This window comes from Colobus angolensis, unplaced genomic scaffold, assembly GCF_000951035.1.
Source record: "Colobus angolensis palliatus isolate OR3802 unplaced genomic scaffold, Cang.pa_1.0 Scaffold26, whole genome shotgun sequence".
Taxonomy (NCBI): Eukaryota; Metazoa; Chordata; class Mammalia; order Primates; family Cercopithecidae; genus Colobus; species Colobus angolensis.
In genome coordinates, this window is record NW_012115821.1 from 5,651,994 (window position 1) to 5,666,004 (window position 14,011).

General features: G+C 52.2%; 1 protein-coding gene across 1 annotated transcript in view; it reads left to right on the forward strand.

Moving 5' to 3' along the window:
* LRIG1 (leucine-rich repeats and immunoglobulin-like domains 1) overlaps positions 1-14,011 on the forward strand; it is a 98,616-nt gene that overhangs the window by 57,074 nt on the left and 27,531 nt on the right. Inside the window, exons 7-11 of the mRNA XM_011947297.1 lie at positions 1,770-1,913; positions 4,507-4,650; positions 6,732-6,812; positions 12,991-13,062; positions 13,853-13,924. Coding sequence (XP_011802687.1) covers positions 1,770-1,913; positions 4,507-4,650; positions 6,732-6,812; positions 12,991-13,062; positions 13,853-13,924 — 513 coding nt within the window. The remainder of the gene's footprint in view (positions 1-1,769; positions 1,914-4,506; positions 4,651-6,731; positions 6,813-12,990; positions 13,063-13,852; positions 13,925-14,011) is intronic.

Below are 14,011 nucleotides of genomic sequence, written 5' to 3' on the forward strand. Positions count from 1 at the left end.
ACATTAAAATTTATTTTTAATCAAAAGTAATTCATCTGTATAGTTAAATCAGATAGTAAAGAAAAGCTATCACTGCCCACCCCAGCCTCCCCCACCGCCTCCCCCTCATTCTCTCTTCACCCCAGTTCCTCTCCTAAGAGGCAGGTACTTCTAAGCCTTTCTCTTTCTCGTTTTTCTGTTTTTAGCTTTGCTGGTTGTTCCTTCCAAGTTAATATACTGACACCACTGTCTTTACTTATCAAACTCTTGCGATTTCCTGCTTTAGAGTCAATGATTTAACTTGCTTATGACCGCCCCTTCTCCCTTCCAGTCTGGGCAAATTATATCATGACTTGTATGTCCTTTACTGGTTTTCTTGGCAGTGGAAACCAACTAGGCCCAGGTCCATCCACGTGTTGTGCTGTGTCACTCTGATCGGCGTCTCTGCATGACCAGCCCTCCCTACCCTGTGAACAGTGAGAATGTTTCCTGCTGCTGGACTTCTTGCTCTACTCATTCTCCACCCTTTGTTTTACATATTCAAAAACACTTCACTTGATCTCCTTCAGCATGTCATTTTGGACTTGGAAGTCCAAGGTGGTCATGTGCTGGATGGACTGAAGTTAAAAGAGAATTCTCAGAGGAAAATGGGGTTAGCACCTACCATTGGGTTTTTATGTTGAACAAATTTATATAAATTGAGACTGATGAGCTGTCTTCGAGGTTATTTATACATTAAGTGCTTACCTTTTGAGCAGTAGCAGAAAGAAATACGGAAAAAAGCAAAACTTAGTTGCCCAGAGCCCTTGTAATATTGAACACGCAGCAAAATTCGAGTTAGGGACTTCTGTTGAAGAGATGGTCGCCTGGGCTTGCGCTGTCTTTCCTAGCACATGCTGTGTGGGGAAGCAGGGTGCTAGCACACTTACACAGTGGGCCTGAGAGCTCAGGCCCAGCGCTGCCCTGAATCCTGATGTCCCCTTGTTCCCTTCTTATAGTGACCCCATGGAGTCAGTGCTCTTGGATATCTTCATGTTATAGATGTGCAGGTTTATTCAGCCAGCAAGCTGCAGAATTAGGATTTAAATCCAGATAGTCTGACGCCAGAACTAAAGCGGGTCTCCTAGCACAGTGGCACAGAGTCCAGCCGTTGGTAACCAGACCTGGGCTTGAATTAATTCTGGCCCCTTCCCTACTGGCTAAGCTGTGTAAAGTCTTAGGTTACCTGGCTTCTCTCAGCAGCACGTTCCTCATGTGTGAGATGGGGGTGATAATAAGAGCCTCCTCCTATTCTCTCTCCTTTCTATTCTTTTAATGGGCTTTGCCCTTGCCTGGAAGTCTTATGCCAGTTTGTTGGCCTGGGTCATTTTTTGTTTTGTTTTTGGTAGAGGTGGGGTTTCGCTGTATTGCCTGCACTGGTCTCGAACTCCCGAGTTCAAGTGATCCTCCCGCTTTGGCCTCCCCAGGTACTGGGATTACAGGCATGAGCCACCACACCCGGTCCTGGTTCACTTTTACTCAGCCAAAAAAGTCACTTCTAGGAAGCTCCCTCTTGCCCTCTGAACACTCTGAGTTGGCCTTGGCATGTGCTATCATCCATTTAGATTTGCCTGCCTTCTCCCAGCCCCTCCTCACATGCACATGTGTGCGAGTAGACTCCACAGTCCTCTCGTGCACTGTTCTAGCCTTGGTGCGACTGCAGGGTCAGATACAGCGTGGCTGCTCATTTGCTGTCTGTCCAGTGAAGGAGTGAAAGCGCGTCTTCATCCCGTGTATGGCTGTCGTTGCAGGCACCTGGAGTACAACAGCCTGGTAGAAGTGAATAGCGGCTCGCTCTACGGCCTCACGGCCCTGCATCAGCTTCACCTCAGCAACAATTCCATCGCCCGCATTCACCGCAAGGGCTGGAGCTTCTGCCAGAAGCTACATGAGTTGTAAGTGTCCTCGGCTCTGGGCTGTGGCAGTTTTTAGACACTGCTTGGAGGTGAAAGTGCTAGGCCTGGTTCATTCCACCACCCAGTGGCCTCGGGGAGGACTCAGAGACAGGGAGGCCAGTAGCCCTGTCCCCAAACCAGCCAGGCCCAGAATAGGAGCCTCAGCGATTTGAGCCCAAATCGCTTATCTCCCCTTCACTTTCTCTGCATTTAGATTAGCAGGGGCTCCAGGAATAGCATGTAGGTCCCTGCAGGGAGCCTTGGCCCCCAAGGCTCTGTTGGGTTTGGAGACAGTTCCAGGGGTGGAGAGTTCTTAGGGAAGGGCAGCTCCAGCAGAGTGCTCACAGGAGCCATTTCGAGAGTGGCTGTGTGTTAATGGCCACACCAAATAGCATGTGCTTCTTCAGTGAGGGGGTCATTTGGGCTCAAACAGAGACAGTGACACCCTGACTGTGGATGAATTTGTATCCTCGGAGTCACCACCTTCCTTCCTGTAGATGAGTTGCCCAGGCTCTTGGCCCCATTTGCACCACAGTGGCCTGCTGGCAGAGGCTCCCGTGCAGTCACATGTGTGTGCTGGGTTCAGAGATGTGTGGACCTCTTGCTCCTTTTGGAGATTTCCAGACAGGGCTCCCAAGTTGAGACTGAGAACTGAGCTTGTCTTGCCCAAAGTTCTGAGATGAGTAGTGACAGACTGTCTCCCCTGCGTAGCGAGGGGCAGTGGCCCTGGCCACCCTGTCATGTCAGGGTGGGGTTATTGGACAGTGAACACAGCATTCCTAAGGACTCAGAGAACATCTTTACCAATAGACAGTTTGTGTTTTCACTGTTCTTTCCATTTTATATGCTCCAGTTTAGTCCACTAGGTTTCTTTATTTTTCACAAGAGTTGGGTGGGTTTTCTTTTTTGTTTTTTTCTTCTTTTTCTAGGCTTGGCTGTTTGAAAAAGATTCACCCACTGAAGTGAATGATTGTTAAGAGAGCCAGGCCTCAGTCTGTCTTGTCTCTCTTGACCTCACCAGACACACTCAAGGGGATGTGTGAATCTGATGTGGATTCTTGCATCTGGTGTTTGTGTCTGGTCTTCTGTGTTCTCCTCTCTCTCCCTGTCCTTCTTTCCCTCTTCCTCTTCCTCCCCTCCCCCACCTCTGACACACACACACACACACACACACAGACTTGGAGTTTATATTTTGGTGACTCCATCATTATCTAATGCAAAACTCAGTGGTCCTGCCTCTTTCCTAACTTTTCTTGGATTCTGTGAGTGTTAACCCTTTGGGGTCAGCTTCCTATGCTTCAGAGCCTACAGTTGTACCTTCCATGTCGTGCTGGATGACTCCTTTCAGGCTCTGTAGTCAAGCTGTGACCCCAGCAGGGAACTCCTGGTTTTGTTGGTCAGGGCTGGGAGCTGTGGGAAGCAAGAGAGGTCTTTTAAGTCCCCAAAGTCTGAGCCAGTTCAGTTCTTAAAGTGAGGAGCTGTCCTCTGGCTCACCAGCATATTGCGGCCCCAGGGAAGGCATGCTGTCTTCTGCGGGGTGCGGGATCCCCTCTCTGGCTGGTGGAAGGCATGAAGCCCTCTTCTGTGCCCTCTAGAAGGGGCACCAGAGATCACAGAAGTGCGCTTGAGCAGTCCTAGCAGTTAGCACCATATCCAGGTAACCTCAGAGCCAGATTTGGGATTGCTTCCCAGCGTGTGTTTCCCACCCTCCTTTAAGCTACGTTCTTTAATTGCAGGTGAGGATATAATTTTGATCTCCTGCCAGGTCTATGCAACTGACAGACACCCTGACTTATTTCTCCAGGAGGGAAAGAATGCTGCTCCCAGCTGCCTTAAAAAACTCATTAATCTTCTCAGAGTTTATTTTCTGTCTTCCTGCCTTGGCCCCAATTTTTCATTTTTCAACGATAGATGACCAGTCTGTCATGTAACCAACCCAGAGGTGCAGGAGTGCTGGGAGGAAGCTTTGATTCTGAGGCTTGGACAAAGCATATGGTTTTACCACCTGCAGTAGGGGATCGTACTCTGAGGACCACGTGGATGGGGGCAGGGAGGCCTGAGCAGGAGGCCCCTGCCCTTGGTGGGGAGTTGCCCCACTATGGCGTGAGGCACAGGTGTGGTCGTCCCACGCAGGGGCTAGTGGTGCCCTCTGCTGGCCGATGCAGGGAGTGTGACCGGGGCTCCCTGGCTTGCTGTGGGTCATCTCCAGAATCCCAGGCTTCTGCTATGAGAGGTCTTTTGTAGGCTGAATCAGGAGCTGCCTTGGACAGCAACATGAAGGCACTGGAGCTTGAGAGGTCTTGTGTGTCATGACCTTGTGCGTAGTCTTCACAGTTTAACAGCTACCCTGGCCCCTGTGACCTACGCAGCCATTCTAGGAGTCAGACTAGTGTGTTGGCACTGATGAGTTTCTAGCTGCATGGCCACTTTTACCCCCAGAATTCTGTGAGGGCGGGGGGGCGCTGTGCGCTCATGTGTGTGCATCCGTGTCATTTCCCACTGAAACCTAGCCGACTGTGGCCCGATTTCCGGTGGGGTGGGGTTGGGGGGCAACCACGCTAGATGGTGACATTACTGCCCTGCTTTTCCTCAGGGTCCTGTCCTTCAACAACCTGACAAGGCTGGACGAGGAGAGCCTGGCCGAGCTGAGCAGCCTGAGCGTCCTGCGTCTCAGCCACAATTCCATCAGCCACATTGCGGAGGGCGCCTTCAAGGGACTCAGGAGCCTGCGAGTCTTGTACGTCTCCCACTCCTGACAGGATAAAAGGGTCCCCAGTGGGGAGAGCAGAATAGAGCAAACCATCTGCTTGTTGAACTCCATTTGCGTTGGCTTCGAGTCAGAATTGGATCCAACGCTGGCTTGCTCTGTGTGCAGAGTCTCAAACTTTTATGTAATCAACTGAGAAAGAACTGGTTAAGCAGAAAAACCTCTCACTCCCCTAGGATGGTGCCTAGAGAGGCATGGATGGCAACTCCTAAAAAGTAGTTGTTCTCAAGCAGTGATGCCCACGTTGTGCTGGACAGGATGCTGGCTCCTAGTGTTGGAAAAAGCTTCCCCACGCTAAGCGTCTGGTGCGGCCTCCAGTTCAGCAGCCGTGGGTCAGTCTTTTCCATCTTGAGTCTTCAGTTGCAACTTCCATTTTTAAGTCCTGAGTATTTTTTCTCCAAACCATGGGAATATTTCTGTGCATCTCTCGCCCTAGCATTTGAATTTCTTCAGCATAACCTGTACCAAGATGCCTCCTTTCCAAAAGCAGCACTTAAGGAATCCTGTGTCTCTCCTTGTACCTCATCAGGGGTCAGGTAACAAAGTGGAGGTGCTAATGCCACTTCCCTTGAAGTCCCTAATCAGATGGGGTTGGCAAAAGTGACTGCAGGATGCTTTTCTGAGGCTTATGTGTAAAACTTTTCCATGGTTGGCTTCATAGAACTTCCAAGCAGCTATCAGGATAAAACCCCAGAGAGGGACATACGGTTTTCAGAGGATAGTGGTGGCGGGTTCTAGGGTCTCCTTCTCAGGCATAATTCACTGCACAGAGAGGGGTCTGTTCCAGTGTGACAGGGAGGGAGGCCTTTGCACTTGCACCTGGCAAAGCCAGCTTTAATGTGGAGCCATTGCCAGGGAGTGTGAAAGGGGCCGGAGCCAAGCTGTTCAGGCCAGGTCAGCCTGTGAGCCCGTACAAGATCCAAATAACAAGGCTGGGAACATTCAGACTGAGCTGGCCAGAAAGGAGAGAAAAACTTTGGCAGCCAGGGCTAGGAGCCGGGAGACAGGCATACAAAGCCACAGCCCCCGGTCCCTGGTTTTTTCAGTATGCAGATGATAGGAAGGAACCCATTGAGAGGAGAAGTCCCTTCCAGCAGCAGAATCTTCACTCTTTGAGCTTCCTGCTGTAAAAGAAAGGTGGCCGCCAGCATTTCACTCTTCAGTCAGAGCTGCCCTCCCTGCTGGTAGCATTGATTCCTGCTGCAGCTTCTCACAGGAGACAAGAGCTCCTTTTCTGTCCCTGGCCTGTGTCTGCAAGGGCTCAGGAGGGGAAAGTTTAAGAACCAAGAACCTTGTGGAAAGTTGGAGAGGGCAGAATGTGTGCAGGATGGGAGCCTGGTCGCCAGGTGTGATGTCTCGCCTGGGCACTGTGACCTGCTTCTGGAAGCTGGGAGGCCACTGAGTCATCGGCCATGGGATTTGTATTGCTGGAGGGGCCTGGGCTGAGGAGTTGGCCTCATCTCTCCAATCCTGGCGAGTGGGTCACAAGTCTGACTCAGCACCCAGATGTCCTCCCTGGCTCAGAGTCAGCGCCCTGCAGGCCTTGGGAGGAGATGAGCTCTGGGCTCCAGACCCACTGGCTGGCACGGAGGGGCCCACGGGTGGGCCCTGTGCCAGGTCTCTTTCTTCCACGTGCTTTCTGCAGTTTCTCGGTCACGTCCAGAAAAGGGACTCTGGTTGGTATGAGAGCAGACAGGAGCCTTAAGGAACCTTTTGGGCTGATCTCCGTGCCAGGGCCAGATGTCCGCTCTCTGGGGCTGAATACAAACTGGGCTGTCTACACCACCTGCCTCCCCCGGAGCGTGGCCTCCGCAGACAGGGAGGCAGGTGGAACCCAGGGAAGCTTCTTGTCTGAGGCGTGTGTCGTCTTGGTTGGAAGGCTGAGAAACAGGGCTTCCCTCCCAGGGCCACGTGTCTCTTCACCCTACGTCCCGGCTGTGCCTCCAGGGTGCACCCAGGGGACTTCAGCTTCTGAGCAGCAGACTGGGTGGGAGTTTGCTTTCCCTTCATGCCTAGACTGCTCGGTGAGCTGCTTTCGGTCCTCTCCCCAGGGATCTGGACCATAACGAGATTGCGGGCACAATAGAGGACACGAGTGGCGCCTTCTCAGGGCTCGACAGCCTCAGCAAGCTGTGAGTATCCGCGGCACGGAGCTCCGCCAGCAAATGCGCGGGAAGACACTTCTGTGGGAGACGTTTCTGTGGTGCCCCCTGCGCCTCTCTGCTCTGGGCCCAGGAGGAAGAGAGCTGGCTCCACACAGGCTTTTGTCTGGGGAGAAGAGTTTGAAAAAGAGAGCGGGGGACACCCCACTCCTCGCTGGGCAGGGGTCTCCTTGTTGGTCTGGGTGTTGGGTTCTTGGGGGCTGGCGACCCGGCACTTGGCGGCCTGGTGGAGCTTTTCTCGGGCTTCCCTGACAACTCACATGAAAACTGCTGAATTTGCTGTTGTCCTTTGTACAAAGGAGTCTTGCCCCGTTACTCCGTTTCTCAAAGCTGTGTAAAGCTCAGTCAGCTGTGAGGGCGGTGAGGCTCCTGACAGTACTTTCATGGTTAGCCATCACCTCAAATGGAAACACCATTTCCAAGGGTCATGGTAGCAGCTATTTTAATGTGTGGTTTAGGGTCTTTTTCTTTTTTTCCTAGCTCCTAGATTTTGCCAGTTAATCTGCCAAGCACCTGTGTGTGTAGTACCTAATGATCTCATGGGGGCAGGCTCCATTAGGCAACCTCTTTATTAGTTGAGGAAAGACAAGTGATGGGATTTTGCCCAAAACTACACAGCTGGCAAGTGGCAGGCTCAGGATTTGCTTGTTTGACTCCAAAGTCCACGTTCCCTCCCCCTTGGGCCACCCTGTTTTCTCTGCATGTCACCAGCACTTTCTGTAGATGCCACCCAAGGACCACGCAGGAGGAGGACGGGGGTAATTATTGCTGTTGACTAGCAGCTTGGAGGGAAGATTGGAGGAGGGCAAGACAGAGTGGACGGCCGCCACTCGATTCTCCCATCCCGTCCCCAGTGACGGGGAGCTCAGCAGAGTGCGAGTGTCAAGTAAATATTTGGAAAGCCCTAGTGGAGCTCGAGGATAGAGGAGAGCCTGTGGTAGGGAGAGTCTTTTTATATAGTAGATGCTTCTGATTGGCTTTGAAAAGCATGGCATTTCACACCTTTTCTATACGAGGGTCCTGATGAGGAGTGCGCTCCGTTGGCTCTCTGAGGAAGGTATTTCTTCTTGAGCGTCCCGTACTCCAGCAGCACGTCGGAGATGCTTGTCAGTGTTTCTTGTCCTTATTGTCCCTAAAACAATGCTGATTTTCCCCAGCCTTTAACCCATACGTGGCCCCTTTTTATCCCATATAGGGCAAACCTGGGAAGAGCCAGAAGTACCAAGTGGGGTGAGGCAGAGGCCTTCTTAGCAAGAGGAGCTCCAGGTCTGGGACGTGGCTGCTGAGGGGTTCAGCGCCGGGGCCGCCATTCAGCATAAGCCTCCCTGGCCTCGGCCATAACTGATGGAAGGGCGAGGGTGGGGAGAGTGGGCGGCATTGCCAGCCCTCATGGGGCATGTCTGTCTGGAGGAACCTGGAGCTGTTTCCTGGGTGTCATGGCTTCCAGGAGACTGTCTCTCTACAGAAGGCCTGTGAGGTGTGCCTGGCCCTGGGTCACCTGGGCTTCCGGTGCTGCATGAGTCCGCCGCTGCCTTCCTGAGTGCACACCCTCTGTGCCCTGGCGCTTTCTCCTTTGTCCCCCCGCTGGACCAGGCTCAGCACTTCCATCTGAGCCCCAAGAGGTCAGCCCAAGCCCCTGCTTTCCTCGCTTGTTGTTTGTGGTGGGCTCCACACTGAGCTGGTCCTGAGACTCCTGAGAACTTGTTAAAATCTAAGCCTCACCCCACGCAGCCACTGAGTCAGCTTCTTGGGGCTGGAGACTCTGTGTATGTTTGAAAAAGGGTGAGAGAGAAAGACATGCATCCAGTTGGGGCAGCTGGGACAATAAACAGACAAGAATTCCTTGATATGATTAAGTGTATGCAATCACTTAAGTAAGTGTGATGCTATCATGGTTATGTGGCGAAGGAAACAGATCATTTTCTTCTTGGATAAAGAAAATGGTATGATGCCTATGATTTGGATTCCATAAACTCCTGCTGGGTTCGAGAATGGGCAGTGGCTAGAGGTAGAGATGAGGCGAGATTGGCACGACCGGAGGACGGTTGTAGCTGTGTGATGGGCACTTGGGGTTCAGGATACTACTACGTCTACCTAGCATAGTGTGTGCAGATTTCCACATTGAAAGGGAACCAGAGAAGTAAATGCTTCTCATGTGATCCTGGTACACAGGGCTACTTAAAAACTGCTGTGTTTGGCATATCGCAGGTGTTGAGTCGATGTTTGTTGAATGAATGAAGGGAGGGACAGAGGAAGAACCCAGTGCCTCTTTGGTCCCCTCCCCACCCGTCTACTCAGAACATTCCAGGAAAGCTCTGTGCCGTGGCCCCGGCTGAGAGAAGTGACCACAGACAGCACTGTGTTGCTCCGTAGGAGAGGCCCAGTGCTGGCTTGTTGGGATCCACTGAGAAGTGGGGTGCGTGTTAACACAGAGAAGACCTGCCCCTCTAGAGCAGCTGATCCGTCCTGCGGGGAGTGCAGCCGGTGCCCTGAGTCCCTTCATTTGGTGTGGGTTTGTCTTTGGAGAGCTCAGGGAGCTCGTGTTCAGGATCTGCCCTAGGATGGGAAGGTAGAGACCCCTGCCTTCGCTGAATTACTCAGGGACCTTGGGTCCTTCCCACCGCGCAAGAGGTCAGACCTAAGTTAAAATGTTTTCCAAGAAAGGGAGATGTGAGCAGCAGAGCCATAAATGGCCTCTCTGTGAATTTGGGGTGGATGTTGACCTGCCCTTAATTTTTCCAGCTTATGCACACAGCTGTGTTGGAGAGTCCCTCACACTGGAGCTTCCCAGCAGGGCGAGAATGTTCCTAGACCCCAGCACATGCTTTTCTTCCTAGCTTGTCTGGGATTCTTTTGTAGACCCACCCCAGGGCCTGTTTGTTTGCAAATGGTTGTGTGGTTCCCAGGCTGGGGCCGGCACAGTGGCATAGAGTCAGTACACAGGAGGGAAGGGAGAATTTCTGGATGCCAAATCTCAGGCAGAGAGGAGCAGTTAGTGATCTGGGTATGTGACTTCCTGCCCTGTGGTTCCAGCTGGCTCCATGGCATTCCTCAGAGGGAGGGGCAGAGTCCTACACAGGGCACATGGGAAGGGGTATGTTTGGGGGCACTTGCAGAGCTGATGGGAGCGCAGCCTCCATCCTTGCCTGTGGGGGGGCCGGGCCTGCAGTGGAACTCATTGTGTGTGTGGCTGGGGAGTGGGGGCTAGTGCACATGTCACGGCTACTCCCAAGGACATGAGTACAAGGACCACCGGAGCACTGTCCCCTGTACCTGCCACTTGATTTGGCAAGTGCTAACCAGGCCTTTGGAGCTGTTAGCTGGGTTGGCCAGGAGATGGATGGGAGGTTTGACAGGTGACTCCCGCAGGTTGCTTTCTGTTCCAGGTTGGTGCTGGGGAGGTCAGGCCAGCTGTGCCTTCTCTGGGAGCCTGGCTGTGGTACAGAAATAGTGTCCTCCCAGCCCATAATCCCGCCTCTCCTTTCTCCTCACAGCAGCCTTTTATTAGAGCCATCCCAGTCTGCTGGCTGCAGCTCCCTATCCCAGCCCCATATGTTTGCTGGGGGAAGGACCCTGCCTAATCCACCAACAAGATAATTAGCCCCTGCATAATTGAGAATTTGAGAATTTGTTTTATTGCTATTGTCACCATTAAAAATAACAGCCTGCCCTCATTGTAAAACAGGTCAATGTGACTAATATTTAATGGATGAAATAAAGCACAGCTTTTTCCTGGATCTCGTTTACAGGAGATTTCACTAAACAGTTCAATGCGTTTTTACTGGGACCTCGGGCACGCAGTGCCTGGGCCGGGGGATCTGAGTAAGTGTAGAAGTTGGCAGCGCTCTCTGAAGCGCTCGGGGTGCAGTGCCCCATGAGCTGTTACTTGCTGGCAAGTTTTGTGGTTAAAGAGCCTAAGTTAGCATGGCCACCGGCTTTTCTGTGTGTTTGGTTTATTTGTTTTAAAATAAAAGTTTCAGACTGAGAGGGGTTGTGGAAAACGCTTTCAGAATGCGATTGTTTTCCCATCCATGCACACGGTCTGAGAGAAAGAAAAGGCAGAGGGTCTCTGGCCCGTTTGCCCCTTCACCCTCCGGAGGCAGGAAACAGAGCTGGCTTTGTCTGAGGACTGAGCTCACAGTTAGCGCCGGGGTTGGCCTGAATGGTGGCCCCCAGGGAGGGAGTCTGTTTCTGATGAAACAGAGGGTCAGGCAGCCCCTGTGGAGTGGTTGCCCTGGAAGCTGGCCACGCAGGCTGGTGGTGCCTCCCTCTGGCTCTACTGTGAGCCTGTGTTGCCAGAAGGCAGCCTCCTGGTACCTGCCCACGCGGTTCCCAGGAGGCCTGTTGCAGGTAGGAAGAAGCAGCGGCCCGTGTGCTGGGCAGGTCCCAGGCCGCCTTGCCATCTTTGATTTGCTTCAGGGCCTACATTTTTCCTCCTTTCGGGAAGGGGCTGGGACTGCTTGTTTTCCCTTATGGGTCCCAGTCTTAATGCAGGTTGAAGGTGGAGCTGGCCTCTAGTCCAGTCTCTTCCCCAGGGCTAGGTGAGATCCTGGACCAAGAGTCCCCTTCCCAGTAGGGGGCTGGGCCAGATGGGCTTTCTCCAGGGGCTTCCTCTCCTGCCCACCTGAACCCCATTGCCTTGGACAGACCTGTTGACGCTGAGAATCCCCAGGAGTTGGCTCCCAGCAATCAGTGTTCTTAGCAAGCCTGTTAGATCCTGGTGTACCTTAAGATTGACAAGTCCATGAAGCTCATGGTCAGCACTGCCTTCGGTTGTTCCCTGGTATTCTCCTGTGCCGTCTGGATTAGAGGGAATGCCTTTGGTGGGTTCTCACCAGAGAACATGATAACAGGGAGGGGAAAACTCAATTCTCTTCATTCCCAGCGCCCCACCCTAGGGGCTCCCCTGCAAGGAAACAAGCTTGCCTTTAGATCACACAGTGCGGTGGAGGAGGCATGCATTTCTTCCGTGTGTTCTGCAGGGCACAGACTTTGGTTTGTGGGAAAGCTCTTAACAGTTATTGCTAAGGCTTGAATCGGAGCTGCCTGGAGGCAGGAACCCCTTCTCATGGGCAGGCAGTCCAGGCAGGGGACAGGCACTAGTGATAACCTTGGAGGCTGGCCCACTGACATCATATAAAGTCTGGGGTATAGCTGAGGAGCCAAAGCACTGGGGCATGGCCTGCAGGCCCTGAGGGGTCCCTCTCATAGGCAAGGATACAGCTCACCATGGCTGTGTGCTGGCTGCCAGGACATCTCAGGTGCAGAGAGCTGTGGAGCCAGCTTGATGGATGCCTGTTTTCCTGTCCTCTTCTTGCCTCTTTTGGGAAACTGTGTTCCTAGAATGCACTTTTCAGAAGTGGGTGGCAGTTTGGGGGTTTTTGTTCATTTGGTTTTTGTTTGTGACAAATTCCCATTATGTTTTCCAGACTGGAGAGCAGTGGTGCGATCACGGCTCACTGCAGCCTCCACCTCCTGGGCTCAAGCAATCCTCCCACCTCAGCCTTCTAAGTAGCTGGGACTACTGGTGCGTGCCTCCACGCCCGGATAAGATTTTATTTTTTGTAGAGACAAGGTCACCTTATGTTGTCCAGGTCTCAAACTCCTGGGATCACTTGAGCCTCCTCAAGTTGAGGCCTCCTGCCTCAGCCTCCCAAAGTGCTGGTATTACAGGCGTGAGCTGCCATGCCCAGTCATGGGCAGCAGTTTTAATTCCGAAGATTTTTCTTTCCTTTTTTGACTCAGCTTCCTCTCACTGAAACCATAACCAGTCTCATCTCTCCTGCAAGGCCATCACTAAACTTCACCATCCAAGCGTGGGTGGTCCTTGGAGAAAGACTGGGCCAGACAAGGTGATTTCCACCTGACACTGCAAGGGGCCTTTTTTAGGCAACACGGCGCATGCAGTTCCAGCCTGTCATCACTATTAAATTCTAATAAAGATAAAAGCATTTCATTTCAGAAAGGGTAAGGCCTGTGTGCTTCAAACCCGTAATCTCAGCGCAGGTCAGCTTTCCACCTGCCGCTCACTGGACAGACTTATCAGGTAGCACTACCTTAATTGTGTGTTTTCTTTCTCTTTCTCTCAACCCTTCCTTGTTTCTCTCTCCTTCCCTGGCCTGAATTTCTGGATGTTTGGAAACTACAGGACTCTGTTTGGAAACAAGATCAAGTCTGTGGCTAAGAGAGCATTCTCGGGGCTGGAAGGCCTGGAGCACCTGTGAGTATCTCGCCAGCCCTGCCCTGAGGCACAGGCCTGCCAAATGTGGCTGCCGGGGAGTTCTGCTAGCAATTTAATCGCATCTTTGTAAACTGAGAAACAGGCTATTTGGAAACACCAGCTGCTTCCTTCTCATTATAAGTCAGCTTCAACTTTGGCCTTTATGTTGCCTATGCCAGGAACAGTTACAGAACATATGGCCAGTGGGTGTGCTCCCAGTTAATTCAGTTGGTATTTGGATAAATACCCTCCCCGCTCCTGCTGCGCAGCCTCACCCCTGCACCAGCTCCTTCATGGACCCCTGGCCTCACTGCCTCTTCCACCAAGGTGCTTCCTCCTGGCCAAGCCTGTTGCCTCCATTAAAGCAGCTTAACAATGCAGAGTAGGTGCTGGGCTGAACCAGTTGGTGTGGTTGCTTCTGAGACCCTGGGAGGAAGGGGACAGAGCCACCCCTGAGACATTCATGCTGTTGCCATCTGGGGCGGATGCCTCATGTATGTGATTCTTAGTTTATTTCTTCTTTGAATCAAGGTTGACTCTTAACCTCTGTTGGGGAAGGTTTTGCCTTGTGAGCAGACCTCAGCCCAGCTTGGATGGTGCCCTAAGGCTGGCTCGGCTCCTGAGTCATTCTGTGGGCTTGTGTTGTGATTCGGGAAACAACAGCCACCTGTAGTAGTTAGGACACAGGTCTGGCTAGTCCCTGTGGGTCATCTGTGAAACCAGGACTGTCCTGAAAACCCCTCAGGTTTACCTAGGGTTTCTTTGTATAAGTATGTATGTTCTGTTTTAGGAACCTTGGAGGGAATGCGATCAGATCTGTCCAGTTTGATGCCTTTGTGAAGATGAAGAATCTTAAAGAACTGTAAGTGTCTGGATTCCCTGGGTCTGACTGATGGGAACGGAGACTTTCAGAGTAAGAAACTTCTGCAGTTGCATTATGCTCACTTGT